At 35.8% G+C, this 20,583-nt stretch overlaps 1 protein-coding gene and 1 long non-coding RNA gene across 2 annotated transcripts; one reads left to right on the forward strand and one right to left on the reverse strand.

Annotated features, from left to right (window-relative positions):
• The first annotated feature begins 1,723 nt into the window (after positions 1 to 1,723).
• On the forward strand, positions 1,724 to 19,585 carry LOC136983367 (uncharacterized). Its single transcript, XR_010882037.1, has 4 exons — positions 1,724 to 1,840; positions 14,154 to 14,252; positions 15,056 to 15,094; positions 19,414 to 19,585. It is a non-coding gene; the product is annotated as an uncharacterized lncRNA (long non-coding RNA).
• Positions 7,186 to 8,083, reverse strand: LOC136983366 (uncharacterized). The gene has a single exon (XM_067280083.1). The coding sequence runs from the start codon at positions 7,993 to 7,995 to the stop codon at positions 7,186 to 7,188; it is 810 nt and encodes a 269-aa protein (XP_067136184.1). The 5' UTR covers positions 7,996 to 8,083.
• Positions 19,586 to 20,583: the final 998 nt, after the last annotated feature.

Raw genomic sequence — 20,583 nt, forward strand, 5'->3', positions numbered from 1 at the left:
ACTATTAACTTTTCATTTGCTGGCGGTTATCACATGACATTCATCGGAGAATACTGACATTCTCTAATTTTGGTCTTTCACAGTAACATATATATGTTACAGTCAAAACCCGTTTTTAGTTAGAACGCGTTTTAACTAGTTGAAACTAGTTTATACTGGATGTCTTTGTTAAAACCCGTTTTGTCTAGTTAAAACTAGTTTTAACTCAAATTCATTTTTGACTAGCAGTAAATTCTAGTTTTAACAAAGACATCCAGTATCAAACTAGTTAAAACGCGTCCTAACTAAAAACTGGTTTTGACTGCAACATATAGAGTGATTCAGGGTAAGATGGTAAGCGGGGGAAGATGCCTACTTTTTGATATTATCAAACAGTGACGTCAGATATTGTCATGTGTTTGTATGATGAATCGTTGGGTCAATATTGAGTGTGGAAAGCTGTAGTTGGCTACTGTTACCTCATTTTCTACATCTGAGAAGAATAAAAACAAGATAAGAACAAAGTTTTTGTTGTAAAATGTTTCTAGAATCATTTTAAAACTAAAAGTTAAAATAGAATTTATTAAAACTTGTGAAAAACAATTAATGTGTGATGTAGTTAAGGTTCTAAAGTTTCCATTGTCAGCTACTGCCGATTCCGATCAGACACGCTAGAAGACGTGACTCCTCTAGGCATCTTACCCCGACAAATGGAAAAGATGCCACATTTTTCTTGGAGGTAACATGCCTATTTTTTGTTAATTGAATTCCAATATGCCTATTTTTAATAAATTTTTGTTTTCTTGTTTTATTGGAGGATATGCATAAAAATTATATAAGGACTTCTCAATAAGGTTTTTGGACTGAAAAGAGCTTTCAGCTAGTTATAGAGCACGTTAGAACAGGCAGAAACTCAACAATACTTAAACTGCGCTGTTATACTTATTATAAAGTACTTTGTACTACATATGCAATAAATTAAATTCGGTTAAGATATTCGAAAATTAATTTAATGCAATTATATTTGTTATCTTACCCTAATGGCAATTGGCATCTCACCGGATACTTGGGGTGAGATGCCTAAAATGCTAGACAGTAAAAAAGTCGTCATTGCAAACACAATATACAATTATTTTTCATATACTCCAAAGTTTTATTTGAAAAACATGCTCAAGAATATGATATTTTTGTTAGAGGCCTCCAAAACCCAAATTATCATTATAATTTCCTTCATAAGCAAAATGTTAGGCATCTTCCTCCGAATCACTATACATAACTTTATTTCCCCCAAATATATTTATGTAGCTAAAATTAGTTTTAACTAATGTTAAAAGTTAAAACTAGTTTTATCTAAAGTCAAAACATGTACAGCAGTAAATTAATCAGACAAAACGGGTTTTGTCTAGTTAAAACTAGAATTTACTGCTAGTCGAAAATGAATTTGAGTTAAAACTAGTTTTAACTAGACAAAATGGGTTTTAACAAAGACATCCAGTATAAACTAGTTTCAACTAGTTAAAATGCGTTCTAACTAAAAACGGGTTTTGACTGTAACATATATATATAAAACATCCACTAACTTGATTTTCAGTTAAATTCAAATGATCTATCAGATTATCAGACTAATTTTATTTATTAAATAAACAGAACAGTAATTTGACTAGAGGTAGGCAGTTAGGCCACCATTTTTTGATAAACTTAATAATTATAAATAAATAAATTTTTAAATTTTAGTTTAGAAAGTCCTAGAAGAAAAGAATTGACCAAGAGTGGGATTCAAACCCACAACTTTAACTTACCACGTGGATGTATTGCCAGTTATACCACCCAATCTCTGCCTCCAGAACTATTAATAATTTATGTATAACCATACTACATATCAGGTGTCACAGCACCAACATGGTACCTAAATTATTAATAGTTCTAGAGATGAAGATTGAACAGAGCTCTGGATAGTATAACTGGTAGCACATCATCATCACAGTAAGCAGGAGTTGAGGATTTGAGTCCTGTCCTGGCCCTATTCTTTTCTTCCAGAACTTTCTAAATTAAAATTAATTAATTTATAATTATTAAACTATTTTATTAAACTTCAATTATTAAAGTACTTTGACAAAAGATGATGGCCTAACCTTTAGTTAAATTACTGTTTATTTAATTATTAAAATCAGTCTTAAAATAGCATGATAATCCAGTGGATCATTGAGTGTGTTTGCTATTATTTCTTTAAGAATTATAGTTTAAAGATTTTGTCTTTAACAAAACTAATTACTATATTATTTTGTTTTGTTTTTTTTTCAATTTTATCTTTATAGGACTATTAGATAATTTGTAGCTGTGAAGTGCACAATATTATTGCACAAAATTTTAAATAAATCCACTTAATGCTGACCTATATCATTATCCTTCAAATGAGTATAAGAGCATAATGAATATAAGAATAAGCGATGTCCATACCAATTGTATGGTCCATATATGTTAATTGTACAGTACATGGTCTAAGCCAGTGATTCTCAAAGTGGGGGTCGCGACTCCCAAGGGGGTCGTGAAAAATATTTGGGCGGTCGCTGAAAAATTGATTCTAGATCAAATTTTTTCAAATATTTTATAAATTTACTATGGATTCATGTTTAGAATTAATAGAAATAAAAGCTATATAAAATAATTTTTACTTAAATAAATGGCACACATAAATAATAAAAAGAATATAAATATTTAAATATGAGCTTAACCCCCTCCCTCCGGGATGTTTTTCGACACATACTCATTCTTCGGGGGTCCTTTAAAATTTTTAAGTGCAGATCGGGGGTCTCGGTCCAAAAAGTTTGAGAAACACTGGTCTAAGCAATCTAATAGAATTGAAAATATTGACTCGTCGTAGACTGCATATCGTATTAAAACACTACACATATGCCACCTTATAAAATGCAGCCGTGTTTATTCGGTACGAACGTTTTCGGTCATGTTAAACGACCTTCTTCAGGAAAATATCCAAAAAAGAAAAAGAAAAAAAGAAAAAATCGAACACATCGAAAATTTGCAAAAGCGAACAAGTTTCTTTTTCATTTTTTCTTTTTCTTTTTTGGATATTTTCCTGAAGAAGGTTGTTTAACACGACCGAAAACGTTCGTACTCGAATAAACACGGCTGCATTTTATAAGGTGGCATATGTGTAGTGTTTTTGAAAATATTGTTTTCTTTAAATAAACATATGGACATAACATATTGTTGCGTAGACGAATGATAATCAGACGTGAGGATTTCAAAGAGGTGTTTATTCACTTCGATAAATGTACAACCACTGACAGATGAAAATAACTCTGCTCAACCTGAGCGCTCGCGCTTATATCCGCATGAGGACGGGTTTCCATATGTAAATGATACAGATTTACATTTGTTCTGAGCCCGGGCGAACGTATACCCCAAAAAAGAATCACAGCAAGGGGGCTTGAACCGGAAATCTCCCGTTTGATAGGCGACCATGCTGACCACTGGACCAGGAATGCCACGGTGGGAGAAGTGAGTCGCGGTATTATGCCCCTTCGTCAAGAAGACAGCGCCTCACTGTCGTTTAGGCACTTCTTACAGCTCTGGCACGAGTCATCGGCCCATCCAACGTTGTGCTTGGAGTTCTTTCCTTGGCGCATCCGATTCACCGGCGTCGGTTTTCACGAACAGCAGCGCTGTTGACGTCACAGATAGAAGCAGGGTCCTGCATCTTGGGATCACAATACGGTTTCATGCGAAGGACGTGGATAGTATCCTTCGGCTTCCTTCTCTTGGACGCGGGGTCGAAGTCCTCGACTTCATAGGTTACATCAGACAAGCGACGAAGGACTTTGTATGGGCCAAAGTACCGCTTAAGGAGCTTTTCGGACAGACCCACCTTGCGCACTGGTGTAAATATCCACACAAGATCACCAGGGTGATAAGATACGGGCCGATGGGCAGCGTCATATCGTCCTCGATCTTTCTGCTGGGCCATCAATGTACGTACGTGAGCTAATTGTCGCGACTCCTCAGCCGTTGTGACTAAATGCTCCAGGTAATCGTTGGGTTGATCGTTGGCTTGATATGGGAATAACGTGTCCATTGTTGTCTCGGCTCCACGTCTGTGGAGTAAATAGAATGGAGTGAATCCAGTAACGTCCTGCTTTGCAGTATTATATGCGAAAGTGACGAAGGGCAACACTGAGTCCCAGTCTTTCTGCTCAACACCAACATACATCGACATCATATCAGTTAATGTCTTGTTGAAGCGTTCGGTTAAGCCGTTGGTCTGCGGATGGTATGCGGTCGTCATACTGTGTGTTACTTGGCAGCACCGCATAAGTTCCAACACAAGCCTAGATTGGAAAACTGTTCCTCTGTCGGTGATGAGTACTCTTGGGGCCCCATGCTTCAACAGGATTTCATCAACAAGGAATCTAGCTATTTCTCGGGTCTCAGCTGTCGGCACAGCCTTGGTGACAGCATATCGTGTGAAATAGTCGGTGCAGACCACAATCCATTTATTACCTTTGAGTGATTTCGGGAGCGGACCAAGTAAATCCATACCAATTCGATGAAAGGGCGCTAACGCTGGTGGGATGGAAATAAGGCGGCCAGTACCTGTGGTACCTGTTTCCTTCTCTGGCATTCTCGACAATGGGAGACGTAATGCTTTACTGTACAGTATAGCCTCGGCCAAAAGAAGCGTTTTCGGATTTTGTCATAAGTTTTAGCGACCCTCAAGTGACCAGCCGTAGGGGCGTCATGGAAATGTTGTAGAATAGTCAGGTGCAAGTGTTTGGGGATCACCGGTAACCATCTCTTTTCAGCCGGGTCGTAATTTTTCTTACACAGAACGCCATTGATAAGTTCAAAGTCATCTTTGACAGGCTCAGCTCGTTCGAGAGCACGAATTACTGCTGTCAACTGTGGGTCCTTCCTCTGATTGGCGGCGACATTCGTAAGTGTGGCAACTAAGCCAGCCGCCATAGAAGTGTCGACATCTATGGGATTCCTCGAAAGGCAGTCTGCATCTTTATGTTTATTTCCACTTTTATAACAGATGGAAACGTCATACTCTTGAAGATGTAAGGCCCATCTAGCGAGCCTTCCAGAGGGATCCTTCAGTCCAGCTAACCAGCATAATGTGTGATGATCTGTCATCACCACAAATGGTTTACCAAAGAGATATGGCCGGAATTTGTGGATTGCCCATATCACTGCGAGACACTCCCTTTCTGTCGTCGAATAATTTTTCTCTGCCTTGGTAAGTGTCCGGGACGCATAAGCGATTACCTTCTCTTTGCCATCTTGCATTTGAACTAGGATACCCCCAATCCTGTAACCACTGGCATCTGTGTGGAGTTCTGTTGGCGCATTCTCATCGTACAATCCTAAGACAGGGTCAGAAGTGAGTGCCCTTTATTAAGGTGGCAAAGGAATCAGCTTCTCGTTGACCCCACTTGAACGTGGACTCCCTCTTTAACAGCTGCTGTAATGGCTGAGCTTTACAGCAAAAGTTTTTAATAAAGCGGCGGTAATAGGAACAGAGGCCCAGGAAACTTCTTACGTCGTGCGTATTACCCGGGGTAGGGAAATCGGTGACCGCTCGTAATTTTTCGGGGTCAGGTCGTATCCCCTCTCTTGATATTAGGTGTCCAAGGATCTTTATCTGGTTAGCACCAAAGACACACTTTTTCGGGTTCAGTTGAAGGCCTGCATCCTGTATGCAGCTTAGAACGGCTGTTAACCGCAACAGATGATCATCAAAGGTTTCGGAAAACACGACTATATCGTTGAGATAACATAAGCACATAGTCCACTTCAGATGGCGTAACAAGTTATCCATCATTCTCTCAAACGTCGCTGGCGCATTGCATAAACCGAAGGGCATGACTTTGAATTCATATAACCCCTCTGGTGTAATGAAGGCGGTTTTCTCTCAATCCCGTTCGTCGACCTCAATTTGCCAATACTCTGAGTAAAGGTCCATCGAGGAAAAAAAATTGGCTCCTCGTAAGCAATCGAGGGTGTCGTCTATGCGTGGCAAAGGGTAGACATCCTTTTTGGTGATCTTATTCAGTCACCTGTAGTCGACGCAAAAACGCCAGCTTCCATCTTTCTTCCTCACAAGGACAACCGGTGATGACCATGGGCTCTCAGATGGCTGAATTACATTATCCCTCAGCATCTTTTGAACTTCCTCCTGGATAATTCGACGTTCAGTGGGGGACACTCGATAAGCTCTTTGACTGGTCGGTGGGTGATCTTCGGTGTTAATACGGTGTTTGACCTTGATCTTCGCAGTGCCTCTCTTGTTGCCACCAAACTTAAAGGTCGCAGAAAAGTGACGAAGAACGTCCCGAAGTTGCATTTGTTGGGTTGGGGTCAAGGCAGTCGACACAATCCACTCATGCTGGACTTCTGCCTGCGGACTCGTAGTGGGGGTCATCATTATAGGCTCTGGCGGCGCACATTCGTCAATGGCAGTTAGACTATTCTCCTGTAATCGCTCTGCTACACCGACACATATGCCTTTTGGAATGGTTTTAGGCTTGCAAGTACCATTGGCAACCCATAATGCTTTCTTGCCTTCTGTCAGTCGGATAATAGAAGAGGGGGTAGCCACTTCTTTCTCTAGAAGTAAGCATTTGTTGCCCTCTACCACTGCTTCGAATGAACAGGGAGCTGCTGGGCATGAAACAGTTATTCTCAGTAAAGAGTATGGAGGGATGAACCAATCCTCTAAAGTGCATAAGCGGAAGGGTTCGGCTAGCGTTTCTGTTTCTATCCCCTTTGTTGGAAGGTCGTCCTCCAAGAGGAGGGCAGAACGCCCACAGTCTATCACGGCTTGAGAGGCTTCCAAGAAATCCCACCCGAGGATAACATTATGACTACAATGCTGCAAGACTACAAACTCAAATGGTTGGTACCTCCCATTTATACTGATTCGCGCTACACATTTTCCAGCTGGATGTACGAAATTTCCATCTGCCACCTTCAGGATGACATCCTTTACATCAGTGAACATGGTCTTCCGCAGTTGCCGACGATAGGCCTCAGCAAGTACAGAAAAAAACGCTCCCGAATTGAAGAGGGCATGTACAGGTTGATTATCGATACTAATGTCTACGAAATTCCTGGTCATCCGGGCAACAGTCATCGAAGGAGGATTTTCTTCGTAAGCGGCCTCACCCCCAAGAAAGGTCGCATCGCTTAGTTTTCCTCTGCTCTGCGACGGGGAGATCGACTAAGACGGCGGTATCGGGATGGCGATCTAAGGCGTCGGCGAGTTGGCGAGTGTTCTCTTTCTTCCCCAGCATACGGCGAAAAACTTTGAGACCCTGATGGGCGAGCATAGTCTTCGGGGAAGGATCGGCAGGACTGCTGCTCAGCCTGTGTCTCTCTATTAGTGCGATAAGCATCGAACAGTTGCCTCCTCTTTCGGCAATAACGCACAACGTGTCCCGGACGCCTGCAATGGAAATGTCGCATTTCCTCGATGTAGTGACACCAGGTGATGAACTCGGTCGTGTTGGTGAGCTCTTTTGTCAGCAAGGCCTGATACATGTCTTCAGCAACGCCTTTCATTAAATGAGACACCTTATCGGCTTTCTTCATATTCGGATTCACTTTGTTGCACAAACGTAATACATCCTGTATGTATGACTGCGTATTCTCCCCATGCTTCTGCGCCCTGCGTTTTAACAGTTCCTCTGCTCGCCGGGACTGCTGCCGGTCATCTCCAAATACCTTCTGGATTTCGGTCTTAAATTGTTGCCATGAGCCAAGACCCGCCTCATTGTTTTCATACCACTGTCGAGCCATACCGGTTAGGAAAAAGTAGGCATTGGCGAGGCATGCCATGTCGTCCCAGCGGTTAAATATCGCTATTCGATCGTATTCCCTCAGCCATTCTGCTGGGTCATCAGTAGTGTCACCAGCAAACATAGACGGATTCCTACAGTGCTGTATCACAGAGGGGACAGCGGTGACAACAGATGTCTTGTCACGGTCTTGGGCCATTGGTTTCTGCAGCGTACGTCCAGGAGGAGAATACGGCCCGTATTCGGGTGGCAACCCTTGAAGACGAAGACTTCGGCGGGAACCGGATGGTATCTCCACGATGTTACTCGGCGCCTCCACCAAAATGTCGCGTAGACGAATGATAATCAGACGTGAGGATTTCAAAGAGGTGTTTATTCACTTCGATAAAAGTACAACCACTGACAGATGAAAATAATTCTGCTCAACCTGAGCGCTCGCGCTTATATCCGCGTGAGGACAGGGGTTTCCATATGTAAATAATACGGATTTACATTTGTTCTGAGCCCGGGCAAACGTATACCCCAAAAAAGAATCACAGCAAGGGGGCTTGAACCGGAAATCTCCCGTTTGATAGGTGACCATGCTGACCACTGGACCAGGAATGCCACGGTGGGAGAAGTGAGTCACGGCAATATTCATAATATGAAACCATGATACCAGGCTCTCCGATATCCAAACTAATGTGGGCAGGAGTATCTGGATATTAGAAAAATCTGGATAAGAGAGAGTAATAATTTTTAAATAATGCTGTAACATACAAGCTTATTGTATGTATAAAAAAATGTTTATTTTGATTTTGATGCTTATTTTTGACAATTAAAATTATAATCAATTTAGAAAGTATTGTGTTAAAGTTGTTTGTTTTGTTCCTCTCAATTTGTTGATAAGCTGCTAAATCATGCCAGTGCTTCATCATTATCACATCAGTGGTGATTGATGCACTGTGCTCTTCTATAAACTTCAAGATAACCTTAATAAAAATATTTTAAATGTTAGTGTGGAGAGGTAAGATTCAGAGTAGTGTACAATATTTTTGAAAATTTTTGGTTGCCTTTGATCAGTCCAGGTATGGGAGGGCCTGATGTGGAAGAATCTACTGTAATTATAAAATAAAAGAAAAAGCACAAGTATTGGGTTGTTCGGAAAGTTCGTAGAAATTTTTAAGAGAAATAAAAGAAATTGTTTTAAAACTAAAAATATACTTTTATTCCATTATGTATGCGCCATTGTTTTTAATGACATGTTGCCATCTATGGGGGAGCTTCATGATACCCTCTTTGTAGAACTTTCTAGTTTTTCCCATGAAAAACTGATCCACGTGGTTTTTGCAAGCTTCCAAACTATCAAAGTTTTTATCATGAAGGGAATTTTGTAGAGAACGGAACAAATGGTAGTCAGACGGGCCAAGGTCGGGTGAGTAAGGGGGGTGAGGTAAAACATCCCAGCCTAGTTCCAATAATTTTTGGTGTGTTCATAAAGACGTGTGAGGTCTGGCATTATCTTGGTGAAACACAATGCCTTTTCTATTGGCCAGTTCCGGACGTTTTTCTCTAATTGCCATGTTCAGCTTATCCAATTGGGAACAATACTTATCAGAATCAATTGTTTGATTCTGTGGAAGCAGCTTGTAGTACAGGATTCATTTCCAATCTTACCAGACAGTGAGCATGACCTTCTTTAGATGAAGACCGGCCTTTGGAGTTTTTAACGGTGATTCATTTTTCTTACCCCAGGATCGTTTTCGGCTGATGTTGTTATAAATGATCCACTTTTCATCACCTGTCACTAAACGCTTTAGAAAAGGGTCATTTTCATTTCGTCTTTCAAGAGAATTACAAATTGAGATACGATTCAGTAAGTTTTTTTCCATTAAGTCGTGAGGTATCCAAATGTTGTAACGATTCATGTATCCGAGCTTCTTTAGATGTTGAAATACAGTACTGTTTGATGACTTCACTATGTCTGCAATCTCTCGAGTTGTGTAATGAAGGTTTTCATCCAATTGTGGCTGTACGCCATATTTTTGTACATATGTATTTTAGATTTAATTAGTTTTAATAATTTTCTCTTTTTCTTAACCCTTCTTTCTAACTTCCTTTGTTCATTGTTCTGGCTTCTGAGAACGGGGGCCTCCCACTCCCCACCCACCAGGGGGCCGTGTGGAACAAAGAGTTCGAGTGGAGGACGAGTCAAATCTGGGTCACGAAGGGTCACTTTTTTTTCCCCGGCCAGACACGAAGAAGCACGGACGAAAATGGCGAGCTCGTGAGACGGAATTCTACGAGGGCCGAATGGAGAGCCGTGAGGTGAGGATCTGGATTTTCGAATCAGAGACACCGAAAAGAAATTATAGTAGAAGATATTTAAAACATTGACGAACCCAGAGACACGCAGAATAGAGCACCAGCCAGCATCGAGTTCAGCGAGAACAAGGGTACCCCACTATCCTATCAATTCTTCTCATTTCCTTATCTCTATACTTTTCTATCCCTAGGTTTAAGTTAGTTAAGGATCACGCGGGTTTCATTAGTATTGTCGGGCAAGTAGTTTCCAAGAAGGTAAGCTACTTGGGTTATTGTTACTAACGGACAGTAAGAGAAATTGGACCGAGGGAATCCAAAAGAACTCATCTGTATATATTGTTTATCGCGAAATTAAATTTGTTTTAATTGAATTCACGTGTCTGTGTATTCCTATCGCACTTCACACTTCACACAATAATGCTTTGATCTGGTTCTCTTTAATAACAGGAGGTCTTCCTGAGCGAGGAGCATCTTCAAGGCTGAAATTACTCGTTTTAAATTTTGCAAACCACTTTCGAACAGTTGATTCTGATACAGCACTCCCATCATAAACATCACATATTTTTTTTTGCTGTTTGTACAGCATTTTGCCTTTACGGAAAAAGAAAAGAAACAAGTGTCGATAATGCACGTTGTTTGCATCCATTTTTGCAATGAGATAAATTAAACGCTATTTGATTAATCTTAACGGTTTTTTTGTAACGGACACGTCTCAAGGTCATTTATCGTAATATTCATTGGTTTGTACAATTCTAATCATTTTTGCGTCAATTGGTGTCTCAACTGTTGGCTATCAAAAATCGCTACAGACTTTCCGAACAACCCAACAGTACACTCAACTAAAACTTCAAATTTAAAAAGATTATTTTTAATTAAACTGTTCTAGTAGTATATGAAATAAAATATTGATTACAAAAAGTTTTATTGTTTTGATCAATAACATTTTATTTTATATATCATATTTTTTTCATTAATAATAGTTACCAAATAACATGTAAATAAATTTCATATAAAAATTTATTTTTATTATTGTCGGAACGAAGTGACGACTAATACTTGACTTCATGCATTCCTTGTCAACATTATAACTCTAGAATGAGTTGACCGATCTTCATGAAATTTTCTAGGACGACTCAATATCACTCAAGGATGAACTGATTAAAATTTCAACTATCAAAAATGATCCATTTTTATAGAACTGGAGATAGGGATCAAAACGAAGATCGCGTTTTTCTTCAGTATGGTTAATTTTTCAGAGTTGAAATTTTAATCAGTTCATCCTTGAATGATGATGAGTCGTCCTAGAAAATTTCATCAAGATCGGTCAACTCATTCTAGAGTTATAATGTTGACAAGGAATGCACAAAGTCAAGTTTTAATCACTTCCTGCACGCACATGTAGAAATGTCATCTAGTGGTCGGAAAATATGACAAGCGTTAAAACGGTAATTTTGAAAGATAAATGTTATTGCTAACACAACAAATAATAAGTTTTAAAAAGTTTTTTTTTTAAAACGTGGAGCACCAGCGATCAATATTGATGGCTTTACGATCCATTCTCTCCTTTGTCTTCCTATAGTTAGTACAAAATTTTGATCTCTAAATGGCTACACAGAGATTCTAGATTGAGATGAAGTCGCTCAAATTCATCATTATTGATGAAATGTCAATGATTGGTGCAAGAATGCTTTACATGATCGAGAGAAGATTGAGGGAGATAAACCCCGAGAAAGATGAGCCATTTGGTGGATTCTTTATCTATTTGTTTGGTGATTTTCATCAGCTTCCTCCTGTTAAAGATACTCCTCTCTAATCGAGTGTTTTTTACAATGTAATGTCCCAACAGGGTCCCTACCTTGTTGGGACATTACATTACATTTGCATTTGATTCTTTTGAGAAGTTCATTGAACTTAGTAATTCTCATAGACAAAATAGCGCAGATAGTTCCTTTACAGATCTGAACATTCTGACAACAAGAAATCGAGCCTATTTATCCAGAGATGAACTTGATCAGTTCCAAATGGCAGTAGAACTATATCTAACAAACGAGCAATTTAAACAAAGCAACGAAGACTACTTGCAGTCAACTGGATGTCCTCTTGCTTATATAGCATCTGAAAACACTCCAGATATTGCCCCGCCTTCGTCCAAAGATGACACAGCTCTTGATCTTTCCAAGTATTCGAATCTGTCAGTTAATGCCAGAATCATGCCGAGAGTCAACTTATGGGTGCAAGGAGGTCTTGTCAATGGTTCACTAAGAACTATACGCTACATCAGGGCTTCTTAAAGTATGGGTCGCAACCCCATTTGGGGTCGCTTAGCAAAATCTTGGGGTCACGAGATTTTAATGCAAAATATTGAAAATAATTTGAGAGTTTGAAAATGGCATGCTTTGTGTTGTAGGTTTCGTGAGTTGCACTTTGTGTCACTTCTGGTGCAGCGAGACAACGATTCAGCAACACTGATTGTAGTGTGAACTAGTGTAGTGTTGTTGCTTTTCAGTGTATTCAGTTGTTTCTGTTCCATTGTAACACAAGAGTGAACTGTGGTAGTACATTATTATTGTTTTTGCAAATTTGTATATATCTTCAATATATATGTATATTTTCATTGTATTTCATATGTATATTGCAAAATATTTATATATCTTTATTTTAAATTTTTTTTGGGGGGGGAGGTCGCGAAAAAATCGCAATCATAAATGGGGTTGTGAATAAAAAAAGTTTAAGAAGCCCTGTGCTACATTATATATGCTCCTAATGCTTGCCCTCCAGCTCTTCCTCTGTTTATTTTAGTGGAATTCAATAGCTATCAGGGACCTTTCATCTATGATGATCTGTTTCCAATAATCCCCATAACACGCTTTTCGAACAATGGCAGTATATTGCAATCTCATAGACAGTTTCCCCTTACCTTAGCATACTTAATGACTATACATAAATCACAGGGATTAACTCATCCAAAAATTAAAATAGATATAGGGAAAAAAGAGACAGCTATTGGTCTTACCTATGTTACATTGAGTCGAGTGAAAAAAATAACTGATTCAGTATTTTTAGAGTTACAATAAAGATCGCTACAAGTCAATCTGTAAGTCCAAGGTCCATAGTGATAGACAGAATTTCATGAGACGTTGGCATAGAATTAGAGTTAGCAATTAATTAATGGCTTATTCTGACTTTATACATGTACTGTACCTTTAAATGATCCAATAGAAATCAAATATATTGTTGAGAATGAATGATTCTTTGTTTCTTTTTTCCCTCATAATCTAGAACAGTCATTCTTAACAGGGGGGCCACAGACCCCTGGGTCCATAAGAAGTTTGCTGGGGGCTGCCAAATTATGCAAAATTTCCTTCAGAATATAATAAAAAGAAAATTGATGAATATCGTATTTAAAAATGAAATAAGAAAGATAATGTTTTCCTATTTAGTTTTTTTTATTTATTTCTTATTTCTTCCTACATACAACTTTGTTAGTACAGAAGAAATAAATGCAAATATGCTACTTACACCGCAGTATTTACTTCTTTTATTCCAAAGCAGTGTAAGAAACTATTAATGCTTGGAATTTTAAAAATAATTAGGAAAAATAGTAGGCTTAGTAGTAGGCTTTAAAAATTTAAATATTTTTTCAAAAGATATGCAAAATCTTTACCACAAGTTGTGGGTGTTTTAGTTAAGTTTCAGCATCGACTTTGGATTGATTTATTGACATGTTTCTTATTTGTTGTTAAAAATTAATGAGTTTTCGTGTTTAATTGTGAAGTTTGAATGTTATTTAAATTGATAATGAAATAATAAAGTTATGATTTACATTTATTATATAAAAAAAATAAAGTAATAATAAAAAAATCAATTTATTATACATAATTTAACAAATATAAATTATTATGAAAAAAATGGGGGTCAAAAAAAGTACAAAATATTTAGTGGGCCGCGAATATAAAAAGATTAAGAACCACTGATCTAGAAAATAAAGGTGCGAGCAGCTTCGTTCCGACTACACTCTGATACAGCGTTACTTAACTAGTTATATCTATCTAGGCTTTACTTCATTAACTGAAAAATATACACAAATTGGAACTACTGGAATTGAAGAGTTGACAGAAACATTGAATAACTATATTGGCCCTGTTGTTGCTAGTAAGTTGTTTTATGAACATTTGTAGTATTTAACTAATTTTAAAAGAAAATTTAATGCAGTAATACATTAAAGTATAAACAGAAATATAAGAACTGTTAAATTCCTGAGGTGTTTAACAAGGACAAGAACAAGTAAAGACACTATTTTGTGCTTTTCAATTTTTTTTGAATTTTATACAAATGAATGATTATTTGCTGTTAAACATCTTAACTGTATAAGAGAACTTTTTAATTTTATTATATTTATTTTAAAAAACATAATTATGACAATGATTATTAAATAAAAATGTTGTTATTGCTATTTTAAAAGAAAAAAGATATTAAAGTCTGATTCAGTTTTGTAGTTTTCTCAATTCATGTATTGTTCAGAGAATCTGCAAATCAGAATGTTTTACAAGTGACTGTATCTTTTCAGTCTTTGAATTGCTTTACAAATTTGTTTTGATTTATAATGCTATTTTTTGCATAAATTGTTTTATGTAATAAAACATATAAGAACTTGTAAAAACACCTGAATTATTCTATACCAACATATTAAGCATAGATGAATTATGATAATATTTATATAAAATAAATGACACATCAGCTAAATATTCCCAAAAAATTGTGTAGTTTAAATAGTGAAACTAGACAAATTATTAAGTATCTACTATTCATTTATGCACTTTGTTAGTAAAAGTTTATCAATTGCTATCATATTAAAGGAATACTGTATTAAAATTAACTGTACAAATCAATTCATTTCAATATTAATAATTGAATGTTTACAATTTAAAATAAATTTGCAAATTTTTTAATTTTAGGAATAATTGCTGCCAAAGGAGATGTATTTAAATTTGCAGGTCTGTAACATCGTTATATAGTTTTATTTTTTGTTTTAATTAAGTTGTTTCAAATTTTTAGTTATAATAATATGTACTTTTATTTCAATTGAATTTATTTTTTTTACTTTTGCTATGACTAATAGAATTAGGATACAGGTAGGCCTCCTACAACGCGATACCTTTACAACGTGTTTTCGCTCCAATACGGTTGGAAAAACGCGGAAATTTTCTTACAATGCAGTACTTTTACAACGCGGTTTAGGGTATTTAGAAACAAATTATCTTTCATATAACAGAAAAATTGCAACGGATTACATAAGTGCAGTGGAACTTGATGAAACAAGCACAGATCTTAAGATCTCACAAATAAGGCCAGTCAAACATTCTCGAACAACTGTAATAAGTGACGATGAGGACTGAATTTGTGAGCATAACATTATGTTTCTTTTTGATTTTGACTTGAAATCATAATCTTTTTAGTTTTTATATGATGTTGAATTTTATTTAAGCTTTTTATGTACATAAATTTAAAAAATGATGAAAATATTACACCATAAAAGGCAGTTTTTCTCTTTTTAGAACTGAATCCCAGTTTTTGTATTAAATTCGTGTCTCCTATAATGCGATTTCCCACAACGCGGTATTTTCAAGGAACATATCTACCGCGTTGTAGGAGGCCTACCTGTAATTTTTATATGAAAATATATGCAATTGTGATATAATAATTAGATCTTTAAACTACGTGCATTGACAAAAAGTTACACATCTACAGAATTGTCTGATTACTCCAAAATTTGGTATATAGCCTGTCTCAGATAGGCAAGTAAATGATACAGTTGTGGTCTGGCTATATGCCAGGTGATGCCATCAAACTGCCTTAAAATTGATAACCCAGTATCCTATAAAAAAGTGTTCAGAATTTTTCATGTACTTATTTTGAGATGTTTTAATACCAGGCATGCCTATATGATGCAATCAATGACATTATACACAGGTGTTGGAGTTTGAACATGACCTCATCATGGGCTGAGAGAAGCAGGGTGACCATTTTACCAAATTGCCTGTTATTGGGACCATTCTGAGTTGTTTGTGAGGTGGTGTTGGTGGCAGTGGATATGTCAGGGTGTACACATACAGTGAGCAGACTTTAGACCCTCTAGCAAGATCATCTGGAGAGATGACTGTCTGATTGTGGAACGAACATGAATATCTGCAGTGGCACCTTTGTCCATTATCCAGAGACAGATTGAAATCTCATTACAGAATTTTGTATCTTCCTATACCATTGGTAGATAACCAGCAGAGGTAAATTTTCATACACAGTTGCGTAGCACTACACACTGCAATATTGTTATCTTTGTTTGTAATAGTGCCATGAGAAGCATGAATTGCTGTGATGTTGCCGATCTGCACTTAATAACAGGGTATCTGAGCAGTTCTGAATTGTACGTGGAGCATTAGGCACAGAGCCAACTCTCCAGTTACATAAATTTCATCCCGATTTATTGTAACTTAAAAATATAGCTTACAACAACAATATTCTTCGATTTGTCAGTGGAGACTAAATCTTCAGGTTCCCTTTCTTACTGAGAGAGAAAGTCCTAAGAGGAAGATCCCTTGATGTTTCTTTGGGAGTCAATGGTCCGGGGCATAATTGTAATGAAGTCTGTAGAGGAGATGTTTAGTCCAGTTTTGAGTTGGAGATGAAGATAATTCTTTCAAGGAAAGTGTGGCACAATAGGAAGCAATAGAGAGAAGCTCCCCATGTCCTTGAAAATTCCGATTTTTATAACTTTTTTTGGGTCTCAGATCAACCATTCCAATTGATTGTTCTTACTCATCTCCTCTTTCCAATTGGTCGTCAATCATTACTAAGTGTAAAGAGAGTGGAACCTAGATTGTTGGATGAGTCAAAATTGTCTGTCAATTGGATCCCAATTGAAGATTGTTGATCTTAGGACTTACATTATTCTATTATTAAAATATGAGAAGTACTCTCTCTTTTTATTCAATTCAAACATGTCCTTTTATGGACATGAAATTTCTACCTTTTAACATTAATAGTTTTATAAGATTATTTTACAAATTTTTTTACATTTTTGTGTGGTTCCAATCCACTTCCAGAGCTTCACACTGCTATGGACTGGTAGTGTATTGTCTTTAGAAACAAATCTTGGTTCTGTTTGGAAATGGATGATCACTATGCAGAAACAGTACTAGGATTATACAGCCAAATTTATAATATTGTAATAAAAATAATTATGAAGTATTATATGTACTTTTTTTATACATAGAAAATTAAATAAAATTACATTCTTTGTTTAGGTAATATGTAGAAGAATCAAAAATTAGATTTGCACATCCTATTATTCAAGATGTCAAATTCTTTTAAATTTAGTACTGTAACATTATGGAATACTATATGATAAATTAATAATCACTTCAACTGGATAAATATAACTTAAACTACAAAAATGTTTCTAATGGATTTTAGGATTTTAGTTTACGGTTTAAGTTGCTGTATGATAGTAAACTGAAGTGTTTACAATTACATAATTTGAAGTATATGTGCAGATGAATTATAATTTTAGGAGTATAAAATGGCGATTTCAAAAACTGGTCTTATATGTAAGTTATATTAGAAGAGAGTGTATTTGTATAGCAAAGATATTTTGCTATAAAATAATGCTGAGAAATCAGACTTGAATTTAACTGATAATATTAATGGTTGTTGATTAATTTAGAATTTTTCTCACTAATACTTGAATGTTGTGTTTCTTAATATCCAAAGATAGACAATGGATGGCCAAGTCTTTAAGGCATTCAGACTGGTATCACTCTGGGAACCTGAGAATTAATCTTGACAGGTTAAAAAACCTCAGGAATTTTATAGGGTTGTCCAGTCTGGATATGTCAATCATTGCGAGTCTGACTGAAATCCAGTCTGAACATCTATGCATGTTCTCAAGAAAGAGGTACAAAAACATAAATCCTGAACAAAAGATCAGCTAAAGACAGCACTTCAAAAAGCATGGGCCAGCATTCCATTGATACCATGAGTTGTTGACATATGTGCTGCAAAAGGAGGACCCATGAAGAGTGCATGTAAATTTATTGCCTTCATATTTTCAGCAGAATGATATTTTCAGGCATATATTGAGATGGCTGTTACGGTGTACCAATTATTGTTATATAGCATAGATTAGGTGAAGTACTTTGTTTAATAAAAAGTTTTTTTACAAATTATAAATGATTCTACATTTCTTACTCTTTATGACAAGTGCTCATAGTTGTACCATACATACATTTACTGCCATAGGTAAGGTACATTAATATTTTTTAAAACAACAAATTTATGAATAAAATCACTTTTTACATTGAATTTTTTTTGCTTTGCAATGTTATTTATACTATCTGTGCTATAATTGTACACTCATTGATGCTATTTAGACTAGAGCAGTCATGAGAAATCTATAGCCTAAACTCCTAATATGCAGCTCCCAGGACTTTGGCAATGTAATTTTATTTTCCTGTTTTCTGGCTCATGCCATTAGGAATATTAATTAAACTGATATTCATCACAGAAACCATTTAGACTAAATTCGATCTGTGAAAAGACAAGAATAAACTATGTATTAGTAGTTTGCATATCATTAGCATATATTATTTTAGAACCTAGTGTGCTGGTGATTGTGGAGTATGTTGATACTTGGCAGACTGCCACTTTATAAGAAAAAATGTATGCAGTCCATCAGCAGCCTACAAAGTTTCCTTGATGCTCACATGTAGAAAATATTGCTCATCACTGCTTTAGAGAATTTGGTATATTATTATATTAATATATAAAGAATAGATAATATTTATAATAGTATAAATATCTAACTGAAAAGTAATACAGTACTAAACCATCTGATGTAGAAATCAAACACATAAACAAGGATACAAAGTTTTCTGAACATGATCCAAGTGTGATTGTGAAGAATAAACTTGTTTTGTGAATATGTGTGTATTAGAGTTTTAAAAAGAATAATAATAGGAAAAAATTTTTTTATTTGAATAATAACAAATTTAATACTTAAAAAATGAGCACAATATTTTTACAATCTATTAAATTTTGTAGAAAAACAAATGCTTTCTACCTAGTTCATAGGCTTTTTTCAGGTGTATATCTGAAAATTGCTTATTAACTGAGTTTAAAACATTTACAATAAAAAAGAATTTTACACAAACAGCTAAAGTTATTGTGATCATTTATTTTTTTTACTGCAGTAATTTATTCTGTTAAAAATTAATATACTTACAGAAAAATTTTCATTGCTTTACATATTAATTTCTAGGAGATGCTATTTTATGTTTATGGCCAGTAAAAAAAGAAAGGAAAATACCATCTGTATTGAGAACAGTAGTTAACTGTGCTCTTAACATTCAAGAAACTTATGGAATTCTTACAACAAGTCTTGACGTGAAATTACGCATTAAATTTGGTATAGTTAAATTTTTTCTAATTTGTTACTTATTTTCTATTATAAGATACTTAAATAAAGTTACTTTATAAATATTAAAAGTACTTTATTTGAATGTCTTGTGTTATTTAATGTAAAATTAATAGTAGTACTATAGACACTATTCAATACTTTAACTACAGTGGTACCTTGTGTTTTGAATGAGCAGAATTAGAATGCTAAAGTTTACAAAAATTTACCTCAGATTTTGAACAATGCCTTATAGTTTGAACTGCACATATTTAGTGAAAAATGCTATCTGTTTTGTGTCCAAGTCATCTTCCTTGACTCTCACTCTTGAATTACACTTGTATGTTTTTTTACTTTTTTCACTTTATTTTTGGTATATTTGATTATATATATTGTTTGTTATTTGATGATTTTTGACCATTTCTTTCTGCAATTTTTCTTTGTGGATAGATTTTGGGCACTTTGTATGTTTTGTATCCTTTAGTTTGAAATTTCTTGAACAGAACTTTTTTAATGTTCAAAGCTTAGGAACATGTATAATGAATTGTTTTTATTGTTTGTATGATGTTTTGGGTTCTTGACTAAATAAGTACAGATCTTAAAAGGTAAAATAAATTTATTTGCAGCTTGGGTACAAAGACTGGCACCAGTACCACACATGTAGTCAGAGTGACTCTGGAGGGAAACAATAGACTAAATCTGGGGACACGCTAAAGTGTTGCCACAATGTTACATCCTTTGCAAAACTCATAAAGCATAATATGTCTTGATGTGCTTTTTATCTAGAGATATTTAAACTTGATGTTTAAACAAAATGTGAAAAAATAAGTTTAAAATAAGCTTTTAAACAAAAAGCACAATATCATATTAGCAATAACTGAATGCTATAGTTAAATCTTGTTATTGTGTTATATTACAGTAGAACCCCTCTAATCCGTCACCTTTGGGACTGGGGGTATGGTTGGAATGCAAAAAAGATTGGATTATCAGAAAAAAGTAAAATAAACAATCTTTCAACTCAAGAATGACTGTATT

The sequence above is a fragment of the Centruroides vittatus genome, unplaced genomic scaffold (genome assembly GCF_030686945.1).
Source record: "Centruroides vittatus isolate TY-2023 unplaced genomic scaffold, ASM3068694v2 contig_881, whole genome shotgun sequence".
Lineage (NCBI taxonomy): Eukaryota > Metazoa > Arthropoda > Arachnida > Scorpiones > Buthidae > Centruroides > Centruroides vittatus.